General features: G+C 45.3%; 1 protein-coding gene across 1 annotated transcript in view; it reads right to left on the bottom strand.

Annotated features, from left to right (window-relative positions):
- The window catches only part of LOC138285069 (40-kDa huntingtin-associated protein-like), a 665,864-nt gene that overhangs the window by 283,531 nt on the left and 357,706 nt on the right, over positions 1–24,627 (bottom strand). Inside the window, exon 7 of the mRNA XM_069224556.1 lies at positions 5,510–5,602. Coding sequence (XP_069080657.1) covers positions 5,510–5,602 — 93 coding nt within the window. The remainder of the gene's footprint in view (positions 1–5,509; positions 5,603–24,627) is intronic.

Below are 24,627 nucleotides of genomic sequence, written 5' to 3'. Positions count from 1 at the left end.
TGGGCCAAAGAATTGTGCTACAGCACAAGACTCAGACTAGATCCTTCCTTCAGTATGCTAAAGACCCTGAATTATTTGGAAATCTCTTTATAGGGATATCAATTTTGAGATGTGTTGCGAAACCAAAGTATACCAGCAACGCTAGTCTTGTACAACTTAATAATGATCCATGCCGCTAACACAGAAAGTTTTTCAAGCAGCGGCGACCAAAATCAAAACTTTCTAAATTTTAAGTATTGCATACTGGAACGTCAGAGACTTGACCAACCTATTTAAAACACCAATAGTATTCCTTTGAGAGACCTGGCAATGATCATCATGCCTCTGCAAAATCATTACCAATACTACACCCCGGCTGAATCAGCAGAAAAAAGGGTCATCCGTCAGGAGGAGTGGCAATATATGTACAAACGAACTTGGGAGTTGAAGTCACAGTACTACACAAAGGAGACGGTGATCTTGTTGTCATCAAATTACTTCCTGGTTATCAGTACTTTAGCGTCATCAACCCTGATTATTGGAAATGTCTATATAAATCGACAACTGCAAAGAAAAAAAAGTCTGGTTGAGGTCCTACAAAATACTTTATTGTTATATCCTGATGTGCTATCGTTCCTTACAGAGGACTTCAACTGTAACTTGTGGTGCAAACATTTACATTGATGAGGTAATAAGTAAAGGACTCTGAGATGGGGATCCCTCGAATAGTTAAGAACAATACTAGGGAAATATGGAATGACTTCCAGTTGACTAGTGCTCTGAATGATTTAGGTTTCTGCGTTATGAATGGCAGAGTTACAACTGACTAGCTTGCTTTATACACCCGCTGCTGGTGACCGAAGAAAAAATGCTGCACTATCTTTGGATCACAGCAGCTCACTTCTACAGAATAAAAAACTTTCACATTGATTATACTGGTGACAGTGACCAGGCAATCCTTCAGTGGCAATTATCGGTGGGCCTGTGTTTGAGGGACCTTATTGCTCCACTGGGTAATCAAATGGATGTCATGACCATTAAGAAAATCAAATGACAACTACAGTCTCGGGAAGAAGACATCACTAATTAAGACAAATTTCGTAGCTAGTCTGAGTAGGGAAAACAGAGTACGACAGCTACTTGGCCCATCATAATAAATGGCATATGAGAAAGGTTTAAAAGCACAGGTACTCCAACTGATGAAATTACATAAGAAGTCAAATATTCCTACAATGACATAAGGGAAATTACTCAATTAAAAAGAAGAGTGAATCTTAGTGACATATTTTTTAGGCGAGAAATAAATTGATGGAGTTGGCGTGACTTGTGCTAAGGTTGGCACTGAAGGAATACAGAAAAAAGAGATGAGCATCTGACCGATCACAAGAAGAAAACCAGTGAATAAAATCTGCATAAAGTAGCAAAATCTGCCAAACCTAGTGCTTTCTGGGAGCTGGTACATGGGATAATGAACCCTAAAAAACCAACAAAAGCATGTTAACATCATGGCAGCATCCTGGGTGCCCTATGTTGCTAAATTGTACGGGACCAATCAACAAGTGGAACCACTAAGCCTTTTTGACATAGTGGAGCACTCCTGCCCGTTATTACAGAAGTCCACAAGCGCATAAGGTCCATGTGGCTTGCAGATGCACCAGGACCAAATGGCCTCCCTTCTAGAATTTTAGAAGTAGCAAGAATGGAATAGGCAGGGATGATGTACTCATTTATTAAAATACCAGCTGCATAACATCATTCTCGAGAGCTGGCGAGGTTCGGTCCTGGTTCCATGATAATCTCTCCAAATATAGATTAATTGTTTGCTTGGACATGGATGGAAAGGCATATGCTAGGATCTTACTTGAAGATCTGGAACACTTAGCACCAAAAGAAAAGATAAAACCCCCAACCCAGACAGCTTTCCATAGTGGATGTAGCACAGAAGACAATTTAATGGCACTGGCCTGTCTACCAGACATGGCCACCAAGAAGAACTCTTTCCCCATGTTTGCTGCATTTATTGACTTTACTACAGCTTTCGATTGCGTGAACAACGGAAGGCTGTAGTATAAACTTCATAAGTTGGGGGGTACTTGCCTTCTTATTAAATGCTATAATTACCAAGCAGTATTTAATGTACAGAACCTTCACCTTTAAAGACTACTTAGGGGATTGGCTAGATCGCACCCAGAACAGTTTTTATAGTGCTGTCTTCTCGCTGCCTAACTGTGCACCTGTAGTGGGCCTGCACCTCTTATTCAACTTGCCCACACAAAGCCTAATAATAAAATCTTGCTTCACTGCCTGTTGTGCAAAGACAAGGAATGCTAAGTCGGCACACTGAGACATCTTATTTGGCAATCAATTTCGAGCAAGAATCTGAAGCAGCATACTTATCTTGTATCAGCTGTAAATTCCCTAGGAGAAGAAATTTGGAACAGCAACATCTCACCAAAGCTCATGTCCAGAATCTTGTCCAAGCAAGCCAGATTAATTTCTAAATCAACAGACATTGAAGCCATCTCTGGTATGGGGTGACCAGAAGGCCTACTCTCCCAGTACAATGACACCAGAGCCTACTGGTGTTTGGATTTGTCCAGGAAAATATCAATGTAGCAGAGTTTCTTACGCCTAAGGTGTGGGTTAACCAAAATGAAAGAATATTGTTTCGGGAAAATTAAAGACACAACGGAATGGACATGCTGACTTTCCAGACTGCAGTCAGAGTCTCTAAGGCATATAACTTGTATCTGCACTCACTACTGTTACTTAGAAGGTAATGGCTACGGCCAGCCTTCCTGCAACTAAGCTTGAGAACCTGTAAATATGCAGTGGCTGTCTGCCTATCCATGAAATTCCGGCAACTGTCAGCTCGATATTTGAAATATATGTCAGGCAGTCCTGCAACTGAATGATAAATCCTTGTAAGTAGAACCGCCCAGCTCAAGACTCAGGATGTGTGTAGATACTGCAAATGCAAATGAAATGATTAACCAATGACGAAAATACTAGTTTGTTACTGATTGTACGCCATGCATTAGAATCATTATATTCTTAGAATGTTACAGTATTTATTGTGTTTTAGGTATAAGAACTGGACATTCAAGCTCAAAACAGATGCCTCTGGTGGACTGCTATGACTTCTGGCTGAGGGATATTACTTTACTATCGAGAAGAACACAAAAGAGTACTCAGGTCGTGCACTTAGTCACTTTAGAGATATTCATGCTCTACGCATTCATCAGAGACATACGTTATCGCCCATGTTTCGATTAAATGATCTGTCGTTAAAATTATGAGATAACTTGTTTCTTTGTCCTATGTCTTTATTATACATTTTTAGGTCAAGCTACTAGGGAAGTAGAGACCCCATTGCCAGCCAGGCCCGTGGTGGCCTGTTAATGTTGCTGGTGAAGTTAGAGTTCCTCAACACTGTGGCTAAAAATTTCCCCAGAAGGTGACTCCGCCAACAAGGCAAAAAGCACTTACGGGCAGATGAGCATTTTATTTTTTTCTGGAATAAAAACAAAGCGGGTTTTCTTTTCGGAAAACAAAAAAGCAATATCCTTGACATGCAAACAATCTCTTATGAATGGGAGTCATACTATCTATGGTGGTCACAAGCAAAAATGTATCAACATTAGTATACTCACTCAAAATGAAGTAGGCATTCTGAAGTTGCAAAGTCAAAGGACCTCTGACAACTGGTCAGCCAGGAAATTGAAAGAAAAACTGTGGTTATCAGCATTTACTCTTCTTTGTGCTGTAATCATGGGGATGTTGTTTATCAAGCGCTTGCAAGCAATGTGGATTTTATTTCCTTCCTTCCTTCATTTCTATTATCAGTTCTTACTTCCATCTTTCATCCTCCCAATTTGTTTCCATGTACCTTTTCCATGAATTTGCTCTTACAAGTAACTTTTCATCACTTCCCTCACCTATATTGCTGGTCTCTTTTTCCAGCACTCTTGCAATATGGTCAATCCCACCACATTTCCAGGATGTGCGTGGATGGTGATGTTTACACCTCCTTAAGAATAAACTGCAGCAGATAAATTAACTGTGATCATTTAGCTCTGTTTCTCAGACAAATGCCACACATCGAAGGCCCATTATCTACTTAAGATGTGCGCTTTCTATTCTTGGTGCTCTGTTAGTGCAAGACAATGATACACTGCCCAGTTCTTTGTCTTGAAATGCCAAGAAAGGACCGGGGTAATAAATGTGGTCTAAGTCTGCCAAGGAATTAGTAAGCATAATGTTAGATATAGGATTTAGTGACAGCAACCTGTTTAGCTGTAAAAAGAAGCAACTGAGTTAGTAAGAAATGTCATGACCTGCAGGATGCTTTGAGATGTGTGCATGTGCACTGCACACTACGAATGAAGTTTAATATACAATTTAGTCTATTTGTAAGCGAGTTCGAGGACCACGAAGTATTGATTTTCACAGTGCACGTACGGCTTTGTTGATTTGAAAGCAGTGCGGAGACCTGTTCACTGCTAATGTTTGTGTAAAAGCTGCACAAGGCGCTTTATCTTTGTGTTCTGTGCAGGGTTTACTGTTCTAGTGCATTTTCCACCTTGGGGAAAATAAAGCCTAGCTCAATATACCTTCATTAAATACAGTCGCCCTGGTTTTTAAAGGCCACATTTTGGCACAAAAGGCTACAAGCTTCATTATGCCATACAGGCAGTATGAATGAAAGTTGATCTTAGCTTTCATGGTTTTGTATTATGAACACACTCCACTCTGGTGTGCCTGCTCAGAAGGGGTGCCATACACTTGTTTTTGCTAAAATTGATCTGTGTCTGCAGCACATACTAGGAAACTGAGCAGCATCTCATTCAGGGACTCATATAGGTTTGAATTTAACATATACGCTGGCGGCAATGCAGCTTCAGCCAAACCAATTTATGAACCCGCTTCACATCCTTTCTGGACTTCACCATAACTACTGAAGGCGTTTATAATATATTTCATGTCTTTCTGAACAAGGGAAGATGGCGTCAATATTCATGCGTTTTAATCCACCACACTGCAATACTAAGCACAGTGTTAAGTACAGTTCTTTGTAGGAGGAAATTAATTCTGGAGCAATTCTTATGCCCAGTCTCCAGGGAACAATGAGCTGAAGCCGCATGAGGACAGCCATGCTACCAAAACAGGAGACAAAGTAGGTCCCGGGATTACAAGGAACCGGTGGATGATCCAAAGGACATTTGCGTGACTTACCATGACCCACATGGGTCGTTGTGGGGACAACCATCAAAGAAAGATGCTCACAGGTGGAGGCTGCTCTTTCACTGCTTTAACACTAAGGGGCACCAAAGCAGTAAAGGGGCAGCAAAGTTCAGTGCTTTCTCATTTCTATTTAAAAGCCAACATTCCCTCTGTTGGTGTTTTTCCATTAGAATCTGTTTTAACTGAAAGCCAGAAATGCGAAATATTATATGAAGGATACACTTATATTACCATGCATTCAAGTCCTATCCCAATACGCAGAAAAGATAGCAAAAGGTAACATTACCTATCGGAGTACCACTCCCATTGTTGGGAAGTCCTTTCTCTTGAGCGAGTAGCTGCATCTCAGTAAACACAGCCAGTGCCCCATCATAATCCCCTATACAAAAGCAAGCATAAATGTGAATACAAAAGGTTATTACTGCACAGGAGCTTAAGATATTTGATTTATACCTCATATAATTAAGACTTTAGAAAGTCAGCATAAAGTACTACCCAAAATTCATATGTATTATAGGTCAATTAGTAAAGAGCAGTGTAGATATACATTCAATCAGTATTGTGTTAGCAGTACACTTACTATATGTAGTTTATGAACACAATTATGTTACCCAAATTCCAGACAATATAGTGAAGAGGCACAGAGCTAAAATCCGAAGCTTCAATCGTCAGATTATCTACTACATATCAAGTGAAACAAGGTAACTCTTAACACCTGTTTTGACAGGGAAAACAAGCTTTTCAGGCCTCAGCTCCTTTTCTTCATGTACTATTAGCAATCCCTCTACAAGTGAGAAACACATATTTGTGTCCTCTATATGTTTTAGACTCAAACTCAGGAACATTTTGTCTTCAGCCACTGCTGCCACACAGAGTAAAACCAGGAAGTCTCTCATCATGCATATCTCATTATGCAGGATATCTCCACTTAGAGAGAATCCATTGTTTGTAGTTTCAGGATTGCCCTCAGGGAAAAGGGATATTGGCAGGAAACCGCTTCAGAGAAAGGGCAACATTAAAAACGTGCTTTTACCTTGTTAAAAAAAAAGAAGGAGGGAAAGAAAAGAAATTTCACCGGGAGGAGTTGAAGGTGTTGGCCTCTAAAACCTGTGTAGTCACAAAGCAACCAATGATTTCTCTCAGCATTTAGTCATTGACTAATCCTGTCAGCGCACACCACGTGACTGTGGCCATCAGCATCCATTTGTCAGAAGCAATCTCCTGTGTTCTTTGTTACAACTTTAGTTGGTACTCACTCATCAGCAGTCATTCCATATCCAAAATTGCCTTTATGAACTGGAGATGTGGACACAGGAAAAGATGAGACCTCTTCACATTGGTCAAGAACCAACCTCCAATTCTAATACAGCTTGATCGTACATGACAGTGAGTAACATAACATCACTGAAGAGGGTCTTTTATCAGATAATCATCAAGGTATAGGCATAGAAAACAGCTCAACCACTGCCATCACCTTCGTAAATACCTTTGGTGATGAAGACAAGTCAATGGAAAAACTCTGAACTGTAAATGAAGGACAAGTTACCTTCGGTAACGAAATACCCGGTAGAGACATATTCTAGTTTCCTTACCTTAGAATTTCCCCCAGGCGTCAGACTGGATCTGAAGAATTTTCTTCGAGCAATACCTTTGCGTGTCGGTAGGTGGAGTCGGTCGACTTCGCAGGCGTCTTTGGCGTCGTTGTCGCAGTGATGATGTCGGGAGTAGTATATAGATGATGCCTTCGCTCAGTGACTTCAGTTTCTTTTAACGACTTTCCATGCCAAAGCGCAGAGCCGCTAAGAACACTGAGATTGGTGCGCCAGAGCTAAAGACCTCAAAGGGGGGAATCCCTGTCCCTAGAAGGGAGGATGGGTGGGCGGTAAGGAATCTGCAACTAGAATATGTCTCTACCAGATATTTCGTTACCGAAGATAAGTAACTTGTACATCTGATAGAGACTTCTAGTTGCAGATTCCTTCCCTAAGAATAGATAGACAAGCAATGCCATCCTGAGAGGTGGGCTGCGAACCAAGATCATACTAGGAAGTCCTGCAGGACCGAACGACCAAAGTAGCCGCCCGATGGACCTGACTGTCCAGGCAGTAGTGTTTAGCAAACTTGTGCAGGGATGCCCACGTAGCTGCCTGGCAGATATCCAGGACAGGAACTCCATGTGCTAACGCAGTGGATGCAGCAGTCGCTCTGGTGGAATGAGCGCGCAGGCCCTCAGGGGGTTGCGCCTTGGCCAAAGCGTAGCACATTTTTATTCAAAGAAGTACCCATTGAGAGATGGTACATTTTTGTACCGCCTTCCCTTTTTTCACACCCACATACCCGACAAAGAGTTGATCGTCCACCCAGAAATCTTTAGTACAATTAAGATAGAACGCCAATGCTCTTTTTGGGTCGAGACGGTGGAGTCTCTCCTCCTCATGACAAGGATGTGGGGGTGCGTAGAAAGTAGGCAGGGTGATGGACTGGTCTACATAAAAAGGCATAACCACCTTTGGAAGGAAGGAAGCTTTAGTGCGCAAAACCAGGGTGTACAGACTAGTATGGAGTTTTAGACAAGAGGGCTTGACGCTCACTCACCCTGCGAGCAGAGGTGATGGCAACAAGAAAGACAATTTTGAAGGTGAGAAGCTGTAAGCGACAATTGTGCATCGGCTCAAAGGGAGTACACATTAAATAAATAAGGACTAGATTGAGGTCCCACTGAGGCATGATAAATGGAGTGGGAGGAAATAAATGGGTGAGGCCTTTTAGGAATCTACTCACAATAGGAGATTTAAAGAGTGAGGGCTGATCAGGTAACCTAAGGAAGGCTGAAATGGCAGGTAAATACCGTTTAAGGGTGCCCAAAGCAGAGCCCTGCTGGGCCAAAGAAAGAATGAACAGAAGAATCTCAGATAGAGGAGCAGAGAGGGGATCAACAGATTTGTTAGTGCACCATGCTACAAATTTATTCCAATGACAGGCGTATACAGTTTTGGTGGAGGGACGCCTGGCTGCCAAGATAACATCACAGACTTCGGGTGGAAGATCAAAAGTCGTCAACTGTTGCCACTCAATCTCCACGCATGAAGGCGGAGGTTGGACAGGTTTGGGTGAAGAACCGTCCCCTGTTGCTGCGACAGAAGATCCGCCCCAAGAGGCAGTCTGAGTGGAGGATCGATGGACATGCTCAATAGCTCTGGATACGAGACTCTCCGTGCCCAGGCCGGAGCCACCAAGATGACTTGGGCCCTGTCGTTCCTGCTTTTCTTGAGAACTCTCGGCAGAAGTGGTATACGCGGAAACGAGGCTGGAGTTCCACTCGAGATGAAAAGCGACTCAGAGCGAGTGCCGCCTTGGAAACTCCAACGTGCAAAACAGCTGACATTGCGCGTTCTCTGCAGAGGCGAACAGATCTAACCAAGGCTCTCCCCACTGCTGAAAGAGACTTTGCTCCACCTCCTGATGGTGATGCCATTCGTGATCGGCTGTGCATCAAAGGATGAGTTTGTCCGCTCTGGCGTTGAGAGAACCCGCCAGATGTTGAACCACCAGGGTAATGCCCTGATGTTCCAGTCATGTCCAGAGGCGTAGTGCCTCCTGACAAAGGGTCCAGGACCCTACTCCGCCCTGTTTGTTGCAGTACCACATGGAGGTAGTATTGTCTGTGAACACCTGCACTACTTTCCCTTTGAGAGAGGGAAGAAATGCTTTCAACGCAAGCATGATCGCCCAGAGCTCCAGAAGAATGATATGAAGCCCAGATTCCGCCGAGATTAGAGGCCTCTGATCCCCGCCTCTCCCACGTGGCTGCCCCAACCCAGAAGTGATGCATCTGTCACTATAGATAGATCTGGTTTGGGAAGGAAGAGGGATCTGCTGTGGACCCAATGCGGATTCGAAAGCCACCACTGCAGGTCTTTCGCAGTCCCCTCCGAGGTCTGGACCACGTCGAAGAGATTCCCCTGAGGCTGCACCCACTGGAACTTCAAGTCCCACTGCAGAGCCCGCATATTCCATCTGGCATGTGTTCCTAGCAGGATGCAGGAGGCCATGAGGCCCAGCACCCTCAGAGTCAGTCTTACCGATACCCAAGACTGGGGCTGAAAGATTGGAATCATAGCCTGAATGTCTTGGACTCGCTTTTCGGGAGGATAAGCCCAAAATTGCACTGTGTCCAGAACAGCTCCGATGAACGGGAGCGTCTGAGAGGGAGTCAGGTGTGACTTCAGCATGTTTATAGTGAACCCCAGCATGCACAGAAGGTTAGCCGTAGTCTGAATGTGGGAAAAACCCTTCTGGGGCGAGTACGCCTTCAACTGCCAGTCGTCGAGGTAGGAGAAGACTGATACCCCTAACCTGCGCAGACTAACTGCAACCACCGCCATCACTTTTGTGAACACCCGAGGGGCGCTGGTAAGGCCCTGCTCGTGACCTACACGAATCGTAGGTAACGTCTGTGGGCAGGTAGGATGGGGATGTGGAAATAAGCGTCCTGCAAGTCCAATGCTACTATCCAGTTTTCTGGGTCCAAGGCAGACAGAACCTGAGCCAGGGTGAGCATTTTGAATTTCTTCTTCTTGAGGAAGTAGTTTGGGTCCCGAAGGTCTAGGAAAGGACGTAAGCCCTTGTCCTTTTTCGGCACCAGAAAGTAGCGGGAATAACAACCACAACCTACTTCAGGCACAGAGACCTTCTCTATAGCTCCCTTGGCCAAGAGAACTGCGACTTCCTGGCAGAGAAGCGGCAAATGATCCTCTGGGAGGTGGCAGAAGGATGGAGGCATGGCTGGTGGAGCAGATTTGAAAGGGAAGGAGTAGCGCTTTCGAACAATCTGCAAAACCCACCTGTCCGTAGTGATGGATTCCCATCGGGCAGGTGATGGCGAATACTGCCATCAACTGGATGGAAGTAAGGGAACGACTAGGAGGGTTTGGAGGCTGCAGCGGGGGCAGAGGTGGACTGGGGAGACCTATGGTTGCCTGTCCCACCTCCACGTGGGATTCCACATCCCTGGCCACGCAGAGGCTAGACAGCATGTGTGGTACGGTGGCTGGGTGGTGGATGCGACAGGGAGCCCCTTCCGTGGCCACGAAAGGGGCGAAAAGCGGACTTGCAGGGAGCGAGGGGCAGAAGAAAGACCAGGGGACCGAGTCGTAGACCAGGAATCTTTGAGTCTCTCCTAGGCCAAGTCCGCTTTGTCTCCAAAGAAAAGGGAGCCATCAAAGTGCATGCCCATGAGGGACTGTTGGACATCCCCAGAAAAACCAGAAGTACGCAACCAGGCGTGGCATCTCAAGGCCACTGTTGTAGTGACTGATCTGCCCAGAGAGTCAGTCGTGTCCAGCCCACAACGGATTGTGAGCTTCGACGCATCTCTCCCATCGTTCACAGCTTGGGAGACAATAGCAAAGGCCTCCTTCGGTATCTGCAGCAGAATCTGCGCAACCGTATCCCACAACGAGTGAGTATAGTGGCCCAAAAGGCATGCGGTGTTCACAGTCCGCAGCGCGAGACTGGAAGAAGAAAACAACTTGTTACCAAATTATTCCACCCTTTTTGATTCCCAATCCAGGAGTGCGGAAGGGAATGCGCCTGAAGAAGAGGAAGCCTGGATGACAAGACTCTCAGGCGTGGGGTGTTGGAACAAGAATTTAGCATCATTCGGAGTAGGCCGATGGCGGCATGCGATAGTCCTATTCACAGGAGGCCCTGTGTTGGGTTTGGACCAAGTACCCAAAAGGACATCGGTGAGGGCTTCACTGAACGGTAAAGGGGGTTCGGATGTGGAAGCCCCTGGCTGAAGCACCTCCGTCAGGAGATTGGACCTGATCTCTACAGTAGGAAGCTCAAGGCCAAGGACCTCAGCTGCCCTACTGACCACCATACCATAAGTTGCTCCCTCTGTCGTAGCCACGGTAGGAGGAGACAGCATGCCAGCGTTTGGAGAAGTATCCAAACCACTAGCGTGGCCCAATTCCTGAGCCCAGTCCAGAGAAGGGTCATCCTGGTATTCATAAGGGTCCGGGGACCCTTCCAATCCTTCCCCGAATTCGTACCCTTAAGAAAAAGGGTCTGAATCCGCCCTGGGCCAAATGGGCCCCATTGAAGACAAAGGCCGCGTCGGCTGACGTCACTCCAACTCAGAGTTGTCGGGGATAAGGATCAGGTCGACATCGACAGTGGGCACTAAAAACGTCGGGAGCATCGAAAATAAACCCGGCGCCGGGGAAGCTCTCAATGGTGCGACTGGCGAGGATCCGCAAGCGGATCTGGAGGGGACCTCGGTGGCCAGAGCCGAAGCTGCCAGCGCGGAACCCAAAGGCCCCGCAACTGAACCCCTTGGGCCTGAAGGCACCATATCGGGGTCGGTCCACCCAAAGATGAGGCGCATGGCCTCATAGAACTCTAAGTTGGACGGGGTCACTCCGGTAAACTCGGGGAAGCGTGGAGCGGACCCAGACGCAGGCTTCGAGGATGGAGGCATTGAGCGTCGATGCTCCTCCCGTGTCACGTCAACCGAGCGTCGGGGCAAAGTCGGAGAGTGATGGGTCCTCGTCGACGACTTCTTTTTCTTACCTGCACCCGAAGATTATGAAGATGAAGAGTGGTGATGGCTCCGCAAACGGTCTCGAGACCTTCCTCTCGACTGAGACCGGGATTTACGCAGAGTGGAGTGCCAAGGCCTTCGCATGCATGGCCCGGCACTTGGAACATGATTTCAGGTTGTGGTCGCGCTCAAGACACCACAAACAAATCCGATGTGGATCTGTCACTGACATCGTGCGATGACAGTCCTCGCATGGCTTGAAACCGGTCTTCGGAGACATCCTCGACGCACTAAGTATCTCACTCGAAAAAACGGTCGAAGTCAGTCAAAAAGAGACCAGGGTAGCTCTTCTCCGGATCAGCGCGTGGCGCAGCAAGAAAATAACTGACATCACTTCACAAAGGTGGCGTCTATATACTACTTCTAACGTCATCAAGGCGACTACCATGCCAATAACGCCCGCAGAGTCGACTGATGCTACCTACCGACACGCAGACTATTGCTCGAAGAAAAATATCCGGATCCAGTCTGACGTCTGGGGGAAATTCTAAGGTAAGGAATCTGCAACTATAAGTCTATATCAGATTATTCCTCACAGTAAACCTCAGAAATTTCCTCTGAGACTCCATAATCAAAATATGGAAGTACACATCTAAGAGACCTAGGAACAAGCCAGTCCTACTCCTGAAGGGAATGCAGAACCTGGTTTAGTGTCAACATTTTATCCCTGTGTCATCTGCCATCTTTTTTCTATGCTGGGAGGTGCCAAATCTGATGAAGACTCCCATCCTTCTTTCGAATGATAACATAATGAGAATAAAGTCCCTGACCCGATTGCGACTGAGGTGCTAAGTCTATAGACCTTACTTCATCAGCGAATACATTTCCTTTATCCAGATGCTTGTGTTGAGAAAGGGCAGAAAGAATTAGATGTTAATGATGAGGCCTCTTGCACAAAAGCATATAACAACTGGGGTTCCACCCTCCAACTAAAGGGTGAAGGCAATATAATTTAATTATCTAGGAAGCTATATCACAGCTTCAATCTTGTGCCATGTAAATGCAAGGGCAATCAGCAGTGGATCTTACTGACCTCAGCTTTTATATGTTTGCATACAAGAAATCCTACTAACATTTACCATACAAAAACATACATCTGACATGCACGTACCTGCACTATAGAGAATGCTTATAAGGACCCGTCTGACCTCATAGCCAGGTCCTGCATCTCATGGTCAATAATGTACCCACTCCTCAGAGAACTTACAGGATTTAACATGTTCTGGAGGCAAAGGGACATAAAAATGAGGACACAAGTTTCACATGCAGTGAGGTTCGTCAGGATGGGGGGCACACACGTTTACTATATAGGGGCAATTCCAATCCCCACAGTACTGCTATGGCAAGTGAGGACTCAGTTTGGCTGTTTTTGTGTTTTGTAGGTCTATGCATCACTGTCAGCCAAATTTCCCTTATCAACCAGTGGGAAACTGTCCAAGCCTCCTTTGAGAGCATCTTTGACAGAGTACACCCTTGCTTCTTCAGATAGCACATGGTTGACATATTATCCACTTAAAGCAGAAGAAAGCTTAAGTTTGAACCCTTTAGTGCCTCAACATCATCACGTTGGTGTGATAACTACAGTCTTTAGAAGACCACAGACCTTGAGGTGACAGATTGTAGATGTGGGCTCCTCATCCTCCAGAGAAACATCAGTTATTAACGATTCAGAAAGCAATGGACAACAGAGGGGGTACCAGACAGGTTTCTACTCTTGTACCACCATCATGCAATGCATATGACAACAGTTCACATTGCTGTAAAGAAACAGGACATTAGTTGTGTGGCCTACGCAAGTGATGGGCCTGCATTTGTCCTCCACTGGGAACTAAACATCCCATTGTAGCACTTGACTCTCAGAATAGCGGAGCAGAGCAGTCCAAGGCCTACCTATGGAGGGCGGTGTGGGCTAATAATCACCATTCACTGACAAGCAACATCATCACTCAATAAATTACTGTCCAGTCAGAGCTTTCTCTTTTGAAAAAAGCACATTTATCACACACACATTACTCAATACTATGCAGTAATTTACAAATATACTTTAGATTGATGAAAACAGCTTGTGATGGCATTGAGTAATCACCTCTGGCCCCCTAAAGGGGTCAAGATCAACAAACACATCAGTTAAGATCAGTGACTTGGTCAAAGGTTTAAGAAAAAAAACGCCACATGTCAAAATATCATAATTTTAAGACAAAATGCAATAATCAGAAATAAACATATGGAGATGCACTTGTTAATTTTAATAAAGCATATATCTTTTTATCAGTAATCACCATCAACATTAGTCTTTCAATAAAGCATTTAAAAATAATTATTACATGTCTGTGTGCTCTTTATCTACTTTTAACCAGCCACTGAAAATGCAATTATAAAAACAGCACCTAAAGGGCTTCACATTTGGTTCACAAAGCATGTAACAATAAACTTTACCCATAGATGGTGTTGCACATCTTGTACACACCTTTTAGGCACCATTAGGCCACACTGATTGTGACCATAAACTTAGCCGGTAGAGGGCATTGCATTCCCAGCTGAAGTGTACATGTTCCAGCCTGGGAATGGCAAATGCTTGAAACTCGAAGGGAGTGGTTCTTCATTTTTGGACACTGCAGACTTAGGCTCAGTACTGTTTTAAATCCTGTGGAGAGGAGCTGCCACACTTCTGCAGCTCCCCTGCACCCTTTTGGACATTGTTGGGGCCACCATGTACTGAAAAACTGTGCCAACTTGAGGATCCCCACAGGTCCTTATGGGGTCCTCCTGTCGAGCTCGCAAATAAAGTATGAGTGGCTTTGTTGCTTCCTTTTATGTAGCCGCGAGGCTTTGCACCGCACATGCTCTTTTTTACTTTCATTTTCTTGGGGATGCACTGCCTCAATTGGGCATTCCCATGTGCTTTCCACGATCGGGGCAGCTGAGGAAACCTAACACTCACTGCCCCGCAGGGTCCCTGTGCGAGAAGCACTTTTCTGTAATGTCACAGGAGCTGGCAGGTCTCTCTGGCCCACCTTGCAGGCAAGGTACGGCTTATCTTAGCAAACTCCCACTCCCCCAGACACGGATGCAGAGAGTGGGGAGGGCCACCTACTACTAGAGGGAGCCTGGCATTACTCCCCTGCACCTCCTTGATTCCTGGGCCCAGGGACAGGGTACTAGGCCACTGCCTCCAGTCCTGTGGGGGGTTGCAACGGTGCTCATCGATCACCTTTGGCAGCAGGAGTCTGGAGATGGGTTCCCAGACCCAATTTCCTTGCACAGCCCAGAGGTTGGTATTCACAGGTTTTTGGGGCTCTGGTGAGGGTGCTCCAAACAAGCCCCCTTCCTGTGGCTTTAGATTAAAAAAAGATTCCTTGCAGGAACCAGTGGGCCTTGAACCACACTGGGGTAAATATTTGGAGTTGGCAGGGGCCTTGCTCGGGGTTCAACAGTCAAGTTTCTTCTCCTCCTCATATCTCTGTCCCCCTGGGCAGATTTGCATGCTTTTGGGCACATTTTGCTGTGGGTGGTGAGCTCAAGCCACCTAGAGCTCTTGCCTTCAGCCTCTTGGCCGCTAAGGTGACAAACTTTACAGACAGATGGTTTCAAGGGCTTTAATGGCTTCCTGTGCTACCCTTTCTTCTTGGTTTCTCTGGGCCACTTTCCTCCTTGAAGTAGAAGCTCAGTATTCCCCTTCAACTATTCTTCAGGTGGTGTAAAAGGACCAGCTTCCCACTGGTCCTGGGGTCAACTGAAGTTAGAGTCCTTAGTCCAGATGGCATCAGGAGGGTCTTCCTTCCAATTGTCAATGGCTGCTACATCCATTCCCAGTGTTCAGCGGAAAAATACTAAGAGAGAGCTCCCCCTTTGCGCAAGACATTCTAAGTGAGGGCAGAATGATCCAGAAGCAAAGCATTTCTGGCCTATTCCGGGGTGCCACATCACCTCTCCACCCCTGTCCCAACCTTCCTGCACAGCCTGCTGGGACATTTCAAATTGGTGTCACTGTCACATCTGCACTGGGGACCTCCGCTCCGCCCCTCGCTGACATCACTGCCAGGGCCTTTACCACCAAATCTTCAAAGGGAGTCCCCTCTTGTGTTGCTCCAGAGGCCTTGGCTTCCTCCTTTGTTTAGTGGGCTTGGGCAGGCCCATCCCTGGTACGGTGTGACTGACGCAGATCCTTACTCTCCATCACTTTCCTCCTCAGGAGCTGAGACAAGTACTGTTAAGTGCTCCCTTTTTGTGGGGAAGCCTTTGTTCCTGCCTTGGAGAGAAATTTAATTTACTTGGCACAGCAGGGAGACAAAAGGCCTGGGGATATTCCTGGTTGACCCATAAGCTGTACAGGTATCTTTTTTAAACTTGCAGAATTGATTTTCCTCTACTGGTTATGCCATAATTCGATATGTCACTGATCTCTGCATGTCAAAGAATAGCAAACTGCAAACTAAAGTAACCTTTCCCATAAGAGTTTACTGGAGTGTCGCTGCAGACAAGACAGTAAACCACACTGACTTTTCCAATGAGTGTACACTAACATTATGAGACTTACCCCAGGTCAATATCCAATCCTGCAGAGTCCACTCAGTGCCAGACTACCTATGCGCAGTTAACGGGTTGCACACAACAGGATTCACCCACATACAGCCATTTCACTTGTGCACACATGCGTGCATGTGTAACCAGCCAAGTACCCCTTAGCCTTGCTGCTAAAAATGCACAGTCCGTTACCATGAATTTACTGTGAGTGAGTAACAGATTGTGAGACTCAACCACAGCAAAAATGTCACATACCAGGTGGTCAAAAAGCAATAAGATTTGGGCAGATTTGAATGGCAGAACCCATTTCCTCACAATTGCCAACCCAGTTTTACAAATCTGGCACCACTGATCTTCAAAAAATTCCTGCAGGGGGTCTCACATGCAACTTAATTTCCCACATTGGTGAGACACATGAGGCCATTGTGTCTAAGAACAAACTCATCCGAGGTACTGAATCAAACAGAAGCAGTCAGAGCTGAAGGCGCTTGTGGCACTTTGAAAGCAATCTTTCTTGAGAAACCTTTCCTCTTTCTCTGTGTAGAGCAGCTCATACGTATGGAATTATCTTTGAAGGCATTTACAGTGATTTCTTTACATTCAGTAGAAGACCCAACCAGAAGAATAAATCTACTTTCAACTGAAGGTCTTGAGGAAGCATTGGACAAGAGGATGCCCTGAGCAACCAATTGCTCTAGTAAGTTAAATAAACCCCCCACCCTTAAGTGGAGAAATGCCGGAAATGTTAATATAAGCTCTGGTAGCAGACTTCAACATACACTAAAGGAAGAACTTTGGGCAGCATTTATTATTTGGCAGATGGGATACTCTTAAAATGTGACAGACATCTTGTCCATTGTACTATACACAACAAATACTGAACTTCACTTGTAATATAGTACAGCATATCTGCCTCGTTTATAACGTAAGATCTCAGAAGCTAAACTCTAAATAAAGACCTCTGTACTGGTGTTTCCTTCCAATTTCAAATCATGGAAAAGAAATATGTGTCTTTTGCATGTGGAAAAATGAAAACAGGCATCCTGCAAATCCAGAAAGCACATCCAATTGCTATGCTGAAGATGCAGAAACATTTGATGAGACAACTTCCTGAATTTGTCTCTTCATCTGCCTGGCTTTTTTCTTGATTTAACAATAGACTTCCTTATTATTCTTTGTTGAATTTATACCTTTTCTATGGCATCTCTTCCTAGAAGAAAAAGTGTCTCCCTTATCAGATGATCCAAAATTGCAAGATTCAAACTCACTGGTGGGATCTGAACAGAAGAGCTGGGAACCTTGATAATGTGCCCATTTTACACAATATCTAAAACACCAGATCGCTGCCATGCTGAGAGACAGTTGAAAATACTTTGTTTCTCACCATAACGCTGATCGTGGAGGCTGGACAACATTGTTTTACTGGTGTCTGTATCCGTAGAAGGCTGTCAGTGCTTCTGCTGAGGGTCTAGTTAATATGGAATTCAGTTATTACTTTATGAAGAAACAGAAGGTGGGTCTTCCTCACCACCCCGGTCAAAGAAAGACAGTGTAAAGTTTAACAGCTGAGAAGGCTTGAATTTCATTAACCTGTGTTCATTAACCCTATGAAATGATGTTACATTAACAAAAAAACTGTCTTCCAAGAAAAATAGTATAATGATGCTTTGTCAACAGGTTCAAACATATGGCCCACTAATTTAGATGAAACTAGATTGAGCTCCCAAGGGAACTGAGTGGGTGTTCTCACTGGCGGTAATTCTTTCTTCAGGTCCTCTAAAAAGACCTTGACACTCTGAATTTTGAAGACAAATTTTGTCTCAGTTCTTCCTACACACTTTAACTGCAGGAAAATGAGCCCATATAGAGGAAATTTACAATTTAGATTATCCGAAAGTAAAATGTCGATGTTGTCTGCTCTCAGGAGCCATGGTACCAAATTCAGTGATGTCAAATTTGGCTGAAACAATTGTCCCATAACGTGTTTGAGAGGTTCAGTCTGCATGGAAATCTCATATGGTTTGAGGGACATCTGCAATAGGCCTGTACCACTGCCTCGGCTACTCCAGTGCTCTGAAAATCATTGCTGCATGAGGCTTGCAGAGTCTCAGAATCACAGCTGTATTAGTAGGATTAGAATAAAGGCATAATGCCCTTGCCTAGTTTATCAAAAGGGCATTGCCCAACAGGCCTGACTATAGAATGCTGGCCTTGAAGCCTTGGCACTTTGTGTTTCGTGATGTTGCAAAGAGGTCTACTGACCCACTTGTGATTTAATGTCAAACCACAGAGGCTAATATTATGTAATATCCTTTTACTGCTACACTCACAGGAGAAAAAATTAAAAGAATTTAGAACTTTTCACATTCTAACAAGCTATAATACCCAATAATACTTTGTTTGTTGCTGCTGCTCACAAAATATTTATGGACCTTACTTTTGACTCACGTTTCGAAGCCCACATAGAATTTTATGTGTGAAGGGAAAGCTTGTGTAGTTATGATAAGATTCCAGGCGTTATCTATTATTTTCTCTGTAGGTAGATTATGTTTTTTTATTACTTTAGCAAATGTAGGTATTTTATTTTGGCTGAATGTATAACTCAAACATACAATGTCAGTGTGGTAGGTGCCACAATGAATATAATATGTGTGTCAACTCCTTATAACTGATGTGGGCACAAACCTGACAGTTGAGGCCAAAAGGTTTGAAAACTAAACATAGCATGAGCCGGTATTTTCTTACCGGATTCATGTTTCATGTTGGCTTTTAATTCTACTACCAAGCTGCCTTGCTCACTCGAAGCGTGGAGACCGCTGTTTTGCTGCCTGGAGCCTGGTGGAATGGGCGGGCTTTGAGCCCCTTTAAATATTTTATCATGCTCCTGCTGTTTTGCTGCCTGGAGCCTGGTGGAAGGGGCAAGCTTTGAGCCCCTTTAAATATTTTATTGCGCTCCCGCTTTGCGGGATGCGCGTGGGCGTCGCCCGGGCAAAACCCGGGCCAAGGGAGGGCCCGTCCTTCGCCCGTCATCGACAGGAAGAGGCTTGGCTGGCCCCCCCCTAACATTCACTTTGTTTCATCTGGAGGTACATTTTCCTGGAAGCCGCTAAAAAGGTACTTGTACTTTGTTGGAGGGGCTTTTTGGCTTATTGGCTCCCTGGCCTAGGATCTTTTGTCCCCTTGTGGGGATGGAACTTTACTATTGCACTGTGTTGTTTTTGTTGCACAATACACACGTTGAGTTTGAAGGCACTGTTTTCTTTTTTTTAAATCTCTTTTATTGCTTTATACTTGTATGAAAACGCATACAGAACAAAATAACTTCCCATCTTTTTGTGACCCCCCGCCCTCATCCCTTCTGCACATTCTATCAATTACATAGAAGTGTTTGTTCAGTTCACAAATGAGTTACATATTTGGTCTCTTGTACAGTCTTCAATGGGAATGTCTTAGTCAGCTATACATGGTCTGGTTCTGATATATTAGCCTCTGTATCAGAGTTAGTATTGTCGGGTGTTCTAAAATTGTCCAGTATCGTGTTCCAATGCTGAGCATTGTCTCTAGTTCCTAGGCCCCTGAGTACCTCTTTTAGTAGTACTGTCCCTTTAATTTCTGCCCATTTAATTAATGTATTTCTCCAACTATTTATCTGTGGGCCCTTTGGGTCTTTCCAGTGCGAGGTTATTTCTCTCCTTGCCAGTATCAGGGCCAAGTCTATGAATCGGTTTGTAATTTTATGCTTGCTAGGACGGGGGAAATCCCCCAAAACCACCACTATGGCTGATCGGGGTATTATTCTGCCTGTGCAGGTGGAGAGTGACTCAAATATCCCTGTCCAGTATTCCCCAATTAGTGGGCAACTCCAGAGCATGTGCAACAACTCTGCTGCTAATTCTGCACATCGAGGGCAGCTGGCATTTTCTACACCATAGATCTTTGATATCATATATGGGGTTAGGTAGGTCCTATGAAAGACATATAAGTTTATTAATTTAAACCTGGCATTTCTGGAAACTGTATATATGTGTGAGGTTATTCTGGACCACTGTGCGTCATCTATTGTAATATCTAGCTCCCCCTGCCATTTGGTCCTAAGTTTATTCAAGGGAAGACATGTGCTGTTTAGTAGAGATGTATATATCCCTGAGATCAACCTCCCTTGGTCTCCTATAGTGCATATTTGGTCACAGGTAGTATGTCTGGGGGGTTCCTCCAGCCCTGTGCCCCATTGTCTACGAAGAGTTCTGGCAATCACGTTAAAGGTTAGGAACAGCCCTGGTGGTAGCTGGAACCTTTCCTGCAGTTCCGCATAGGAGCACAGTTTCCCATTATTATATAGGGCCCCTATGGTGTCGATCTGAAATGCCATGAATCGGCTGATACCCCCTATCACATGATTTCCTGCAATAGCTCCCACATAGATCAGGGGGGCCTCTGGTGAGTATGGTGTACTGGTGTGTGTTCGTTTTAGGTACTGTTCCCAGCAGTGACATGATGCCTCCCATTCCACCAGGAGAAGTTTATTCTGTTTCTTGGGGTTTAGTAGGATGCCCAGAATTCTATCTCTAGTGCAGTGGAGAGAGGCTCTCAGTGCTTCCCCCACTGTGGGTGCTCTGATAAATCGTGCCAGCCATTGGAGTTGGCTCGTCCAATAGTATAGTTCGAAGTCGGGGACAGCCAAACCACCCTCTTCTGTTGTTCTCTGGAGGGTGCGCAATGCTATTCTTTGTCTGTTGGTTCCCCATATAAATCCTGTAATCAAGGACGAGATTGTTTTAAATACTACCCTCGGTATTATGAGTGGGATGGTTGCGAAGTAATTTAACACTCTAGGCAATACTATCATCTTAATCAGTGCAACTCTCCCAGTGTCTGCCAGAATATCATGCTGTTTTTAATACTCCTAATCGTGCTCTGTATGTTCCCTTCTAGTGGATCCTCAGCTGAGTGATAGATATTAACCCCTAGGTATTTGAATGTGGACGGACACCACGGGAGGCCCCGATTGTCCACTGGTTCTTCGATACCCCTTGTAGCTGGAAAAAATGGACGACTTCCCCCAGTTTATCCGGAGTCCGGATGCAGCCCCAAAGTTATCTAACATTGTCATTGCTCCTGGTAGGTCGGCCTCCACGTTCCGGAGAAAGAGTAACATGTAATCCGCATATAGAGCAATATGATGTGTCCAGGCATTGATTGTAATGCATTCATAAAACCTCTGGGACCTAGCCGACTGGGCGAGAGGCTCAACTGCCAACACAAAAATTAAAGGTGATAGCGGGCAGCCCTGTCTTGTGCCCCTACCTATGGTAAAGGAAAGGGATATTGTACGGCCAGTGCGCACTCTCGCTGTGGGGTTTGTATAGAGAAGCCTTGTCCATTTGACAAACCCTTCCCCTAGACCTAGTTGCAGAATGACTCGTTCTAGGTAGTCCCAACGTAAGCTATCAAAAGCTTTCTCGACATCTATCGAGATGATTACTGCTCTAGCTGCATCAGAGGGCAGAGCATGAAGGAGTGAAATCAATCGACGAATGTTTTGGGCAGTGCTTCGCTGTGGGATAAATCCTGATTGGTCCTAATGGATTAAGGAGGACATGTGTGGTAAAAGTTTGTTAGCTAGCACCCTACTTAGTATTTTATAATCTATGTTCAACATTGATAGTGGTCGGTATGATCGAACTTCTGTGGGGGATTTGGTGGGTTTCAGAAGAGGAATCATCATGGCTTCTGTAGTGGAAGGAGGCAGGCTGTTGTTATTCCATGCCTCCGCATATAGTATGCTGAGCTGGGGGGCTAATGAGTCCTGATACGTAAGATAGAACTCCAAGGGGAGGCTATCTGCTCCTGGTACCTTGCCCCTGGCCATACTCTGGATTGCGGTCTTTATTTCTGTAAGCGATATGGGGCTCGAAAGGGCTATTCTATCCTCCTCTCCCAGTGCCGGGAGGTTGAGGCTTCCCAGATCTTGTAATTGAGCGTCGCTGAGTACTTCGGTGAGGGGGGCATAGAGCTCTGAGTAATATTTTTTAAAAAAGGTGGCATTGATCTCCTTCTGCCCATATACTTTAATACGCGGGGTGGTCTCCAACTCTACCACTATGGTTTGATGTTGGAGTGGTTTGGCCAATCAGGCCAATAGGGCACCTGCTCTGTTACCCTCTGTATGTTGCTTCTGCAAGAATTGCTTGTAATCGAAACGAGACAATCTAGTGTTAGTTTCTGTTATTCTAGCCCTTGTCTCTTCTAGTTGTGTTGAGAGGTCGGGTTGTGTCTGGAGTTTACGTTCGAGATCCCTAAGGGAGTTCTCGAGATCACCTAGTTCTGTCTCTAACACTTTCCGTACTCCTACAGTTGTGCTAATACAATATGCCCTGATCACTGTTTTAAAGGATTCCCATTAAATGGATCTTGATGAAGCAGTTCCAGCATTGTTCCCAAAGAAGTCTGTGATCTGCGTATTCAGTTGAGCCCTAAAAGCTTTGTCTTCAAGTGACTCTGCTCTTAGACGCCAAGTGGGAATCAGAGGTCTCTTGCCTCACCAGGCCAAAGAAATCAATAATGGATTATGATCTGAGATGGTGCGGCTAAGATACTCAGCCTTCGCCACCACAGATTGCACTTCTGGAGACGCCAGAAAGGTGTCCAGTTGTACATGCAGGTTGTGAACTGCTGAATAGAAAGAGTATTCTGTATTGGGGTGATTAAGTTTGTGCCAGCAATCCGTTAATTGCCAGTGTTTTTGCCACTGCTGGAAGTGCAGTGCTGTTTTATAGGTTGCGGATTGTGACAGCGGTGGGTGTGATCTATCCATTGCGGTGTCCATTACACAATTAAAGTCTCCTCCAATTAATGTGGTGCTGGTGAGGAGTGTGCTCATGACCAGTGATAGTCAGTCAAAGAATCTTCCCTGTTCGTGGTTAGTCCCGCAAGGGTTACCTCTCTCCCGTCCAATCTACCAGAAATCACTACATACCTCCCCTTAGTGTCGATCAAGGTATGGAGAACCTGTAATGGAACGCCTGGTCTTATCCATATCAACACTCCCCTCGCAAATGCTGAGTCGGTAGTGGCAAATATTTGTCCCCTCCAGCGCTTTTTCAAGGCCTTGATTTCCTGCTCTAACAAGTGAGTTTCTTGTAAGATAGCTATGTGCACTCCTCTTCGTTTAAGAAAACTGTGAACCTTGTACCTCTTGGACATGTTATTTAGGCCCCTGACATTCCATGTGATAATCTTGTATTCTGTGGTCATAATTTAAGGAGGGATGTAAAGGTGGCCTACTGACGCCGCTCTATTACTACCACTGGACAATCCCATTGAGTTTCGTCATCTAAAGTGTGAACCATTTTGACTGTGAGATAGATGTGCCTGATATACCCTTAAAACAACAAAAACAAAATCAAACCCCCTTTGTAACTCCCTCTCCCCAGGACCGGTACCTACAACTCTCCTCGTCCAAACCATTACAACTAGTGTAATCTTAATTATCAACCTATTGTAGGGAGGTGTGCCAGAGACCAAGAGGCAGCGCCCCGGGCCCTTCCCCAGGCCCGATCACGTGTGATGTGCCGGTTAAGTAGTGTCATCCAGAGTCATATCGCTATATATTCACGGTTGGAACCCAGCAAGGTCCCCAAACAGAGTGAGGTTCCCCCACAGACGTCAGCTCACTTGTCAACTTGTTCTTTCAACAAGGTCAAATAATCTCGTCCGCTGTTCTTGGGGTGATCGCTGGCAAGCCGATGAGAGTGTCCTGGGAGGATATTGAGGAGTGTTCGCTGTTTGAATCAACATCCGATGTAGCATCTGGGGTCCGACGTGTGTGGAAGTCTCCTCCGCTCAGCGCTGCCGCTGTTTCCACCGCATCATGCATCTCCTGTTGTGACTGATGTTTCGATGGAGCCGCTTCTGTAGTCTTCTTCCGGGATCTACTATGTTTCTTCCCGGGGTTTCGAAATGTTCAGTCGCGGGTTGATCTGCAGTGGATGTTCAGCGATTCGAGCCATTCCATCGCCAGCTGAGGTGTGAGAAAAAAGTGGGTCCTGTTATCATACTCCATTCGGAGTTTTGCCGGAAAGAGCATGGCATACTTTATACCATGCTCACGCATGGTACGTTTTACTGCAATGTACGATGCCCTTTGTGCTTGTGTCTCTCTTATAAAGTCTGGGAATATCATGACCTTTTGGCCAGCCAATTGCATCTCCCCTTGTTGGCGGGATTGTGATAGTACGTAGTCTCTATATTTGTGGTGGAATAACTTAGCAATT

The sequence above is a fragment of the Pleurodeles waltl genome, chromosome 3_1 (genome assembly GCF_031143425.1).
Source record: "Pleurodeles waltl isolate 20211129_DDA chromosome 3_1, aPleWal1.hap1.20221129, whole genome shotgun sequence".
Classification (NCBI taxonomy): Eukaryota; Metazoa; Chordata; class Amphibia; order Caudata; family Salamandridae; genus Pleurodeles; species Pleurodeles waltl.
The sequence above is the reverse complement of the archived record's forward strand: the minus strand, read 5'-3'. Positions and strand labels throughout refer to the sequence as shown.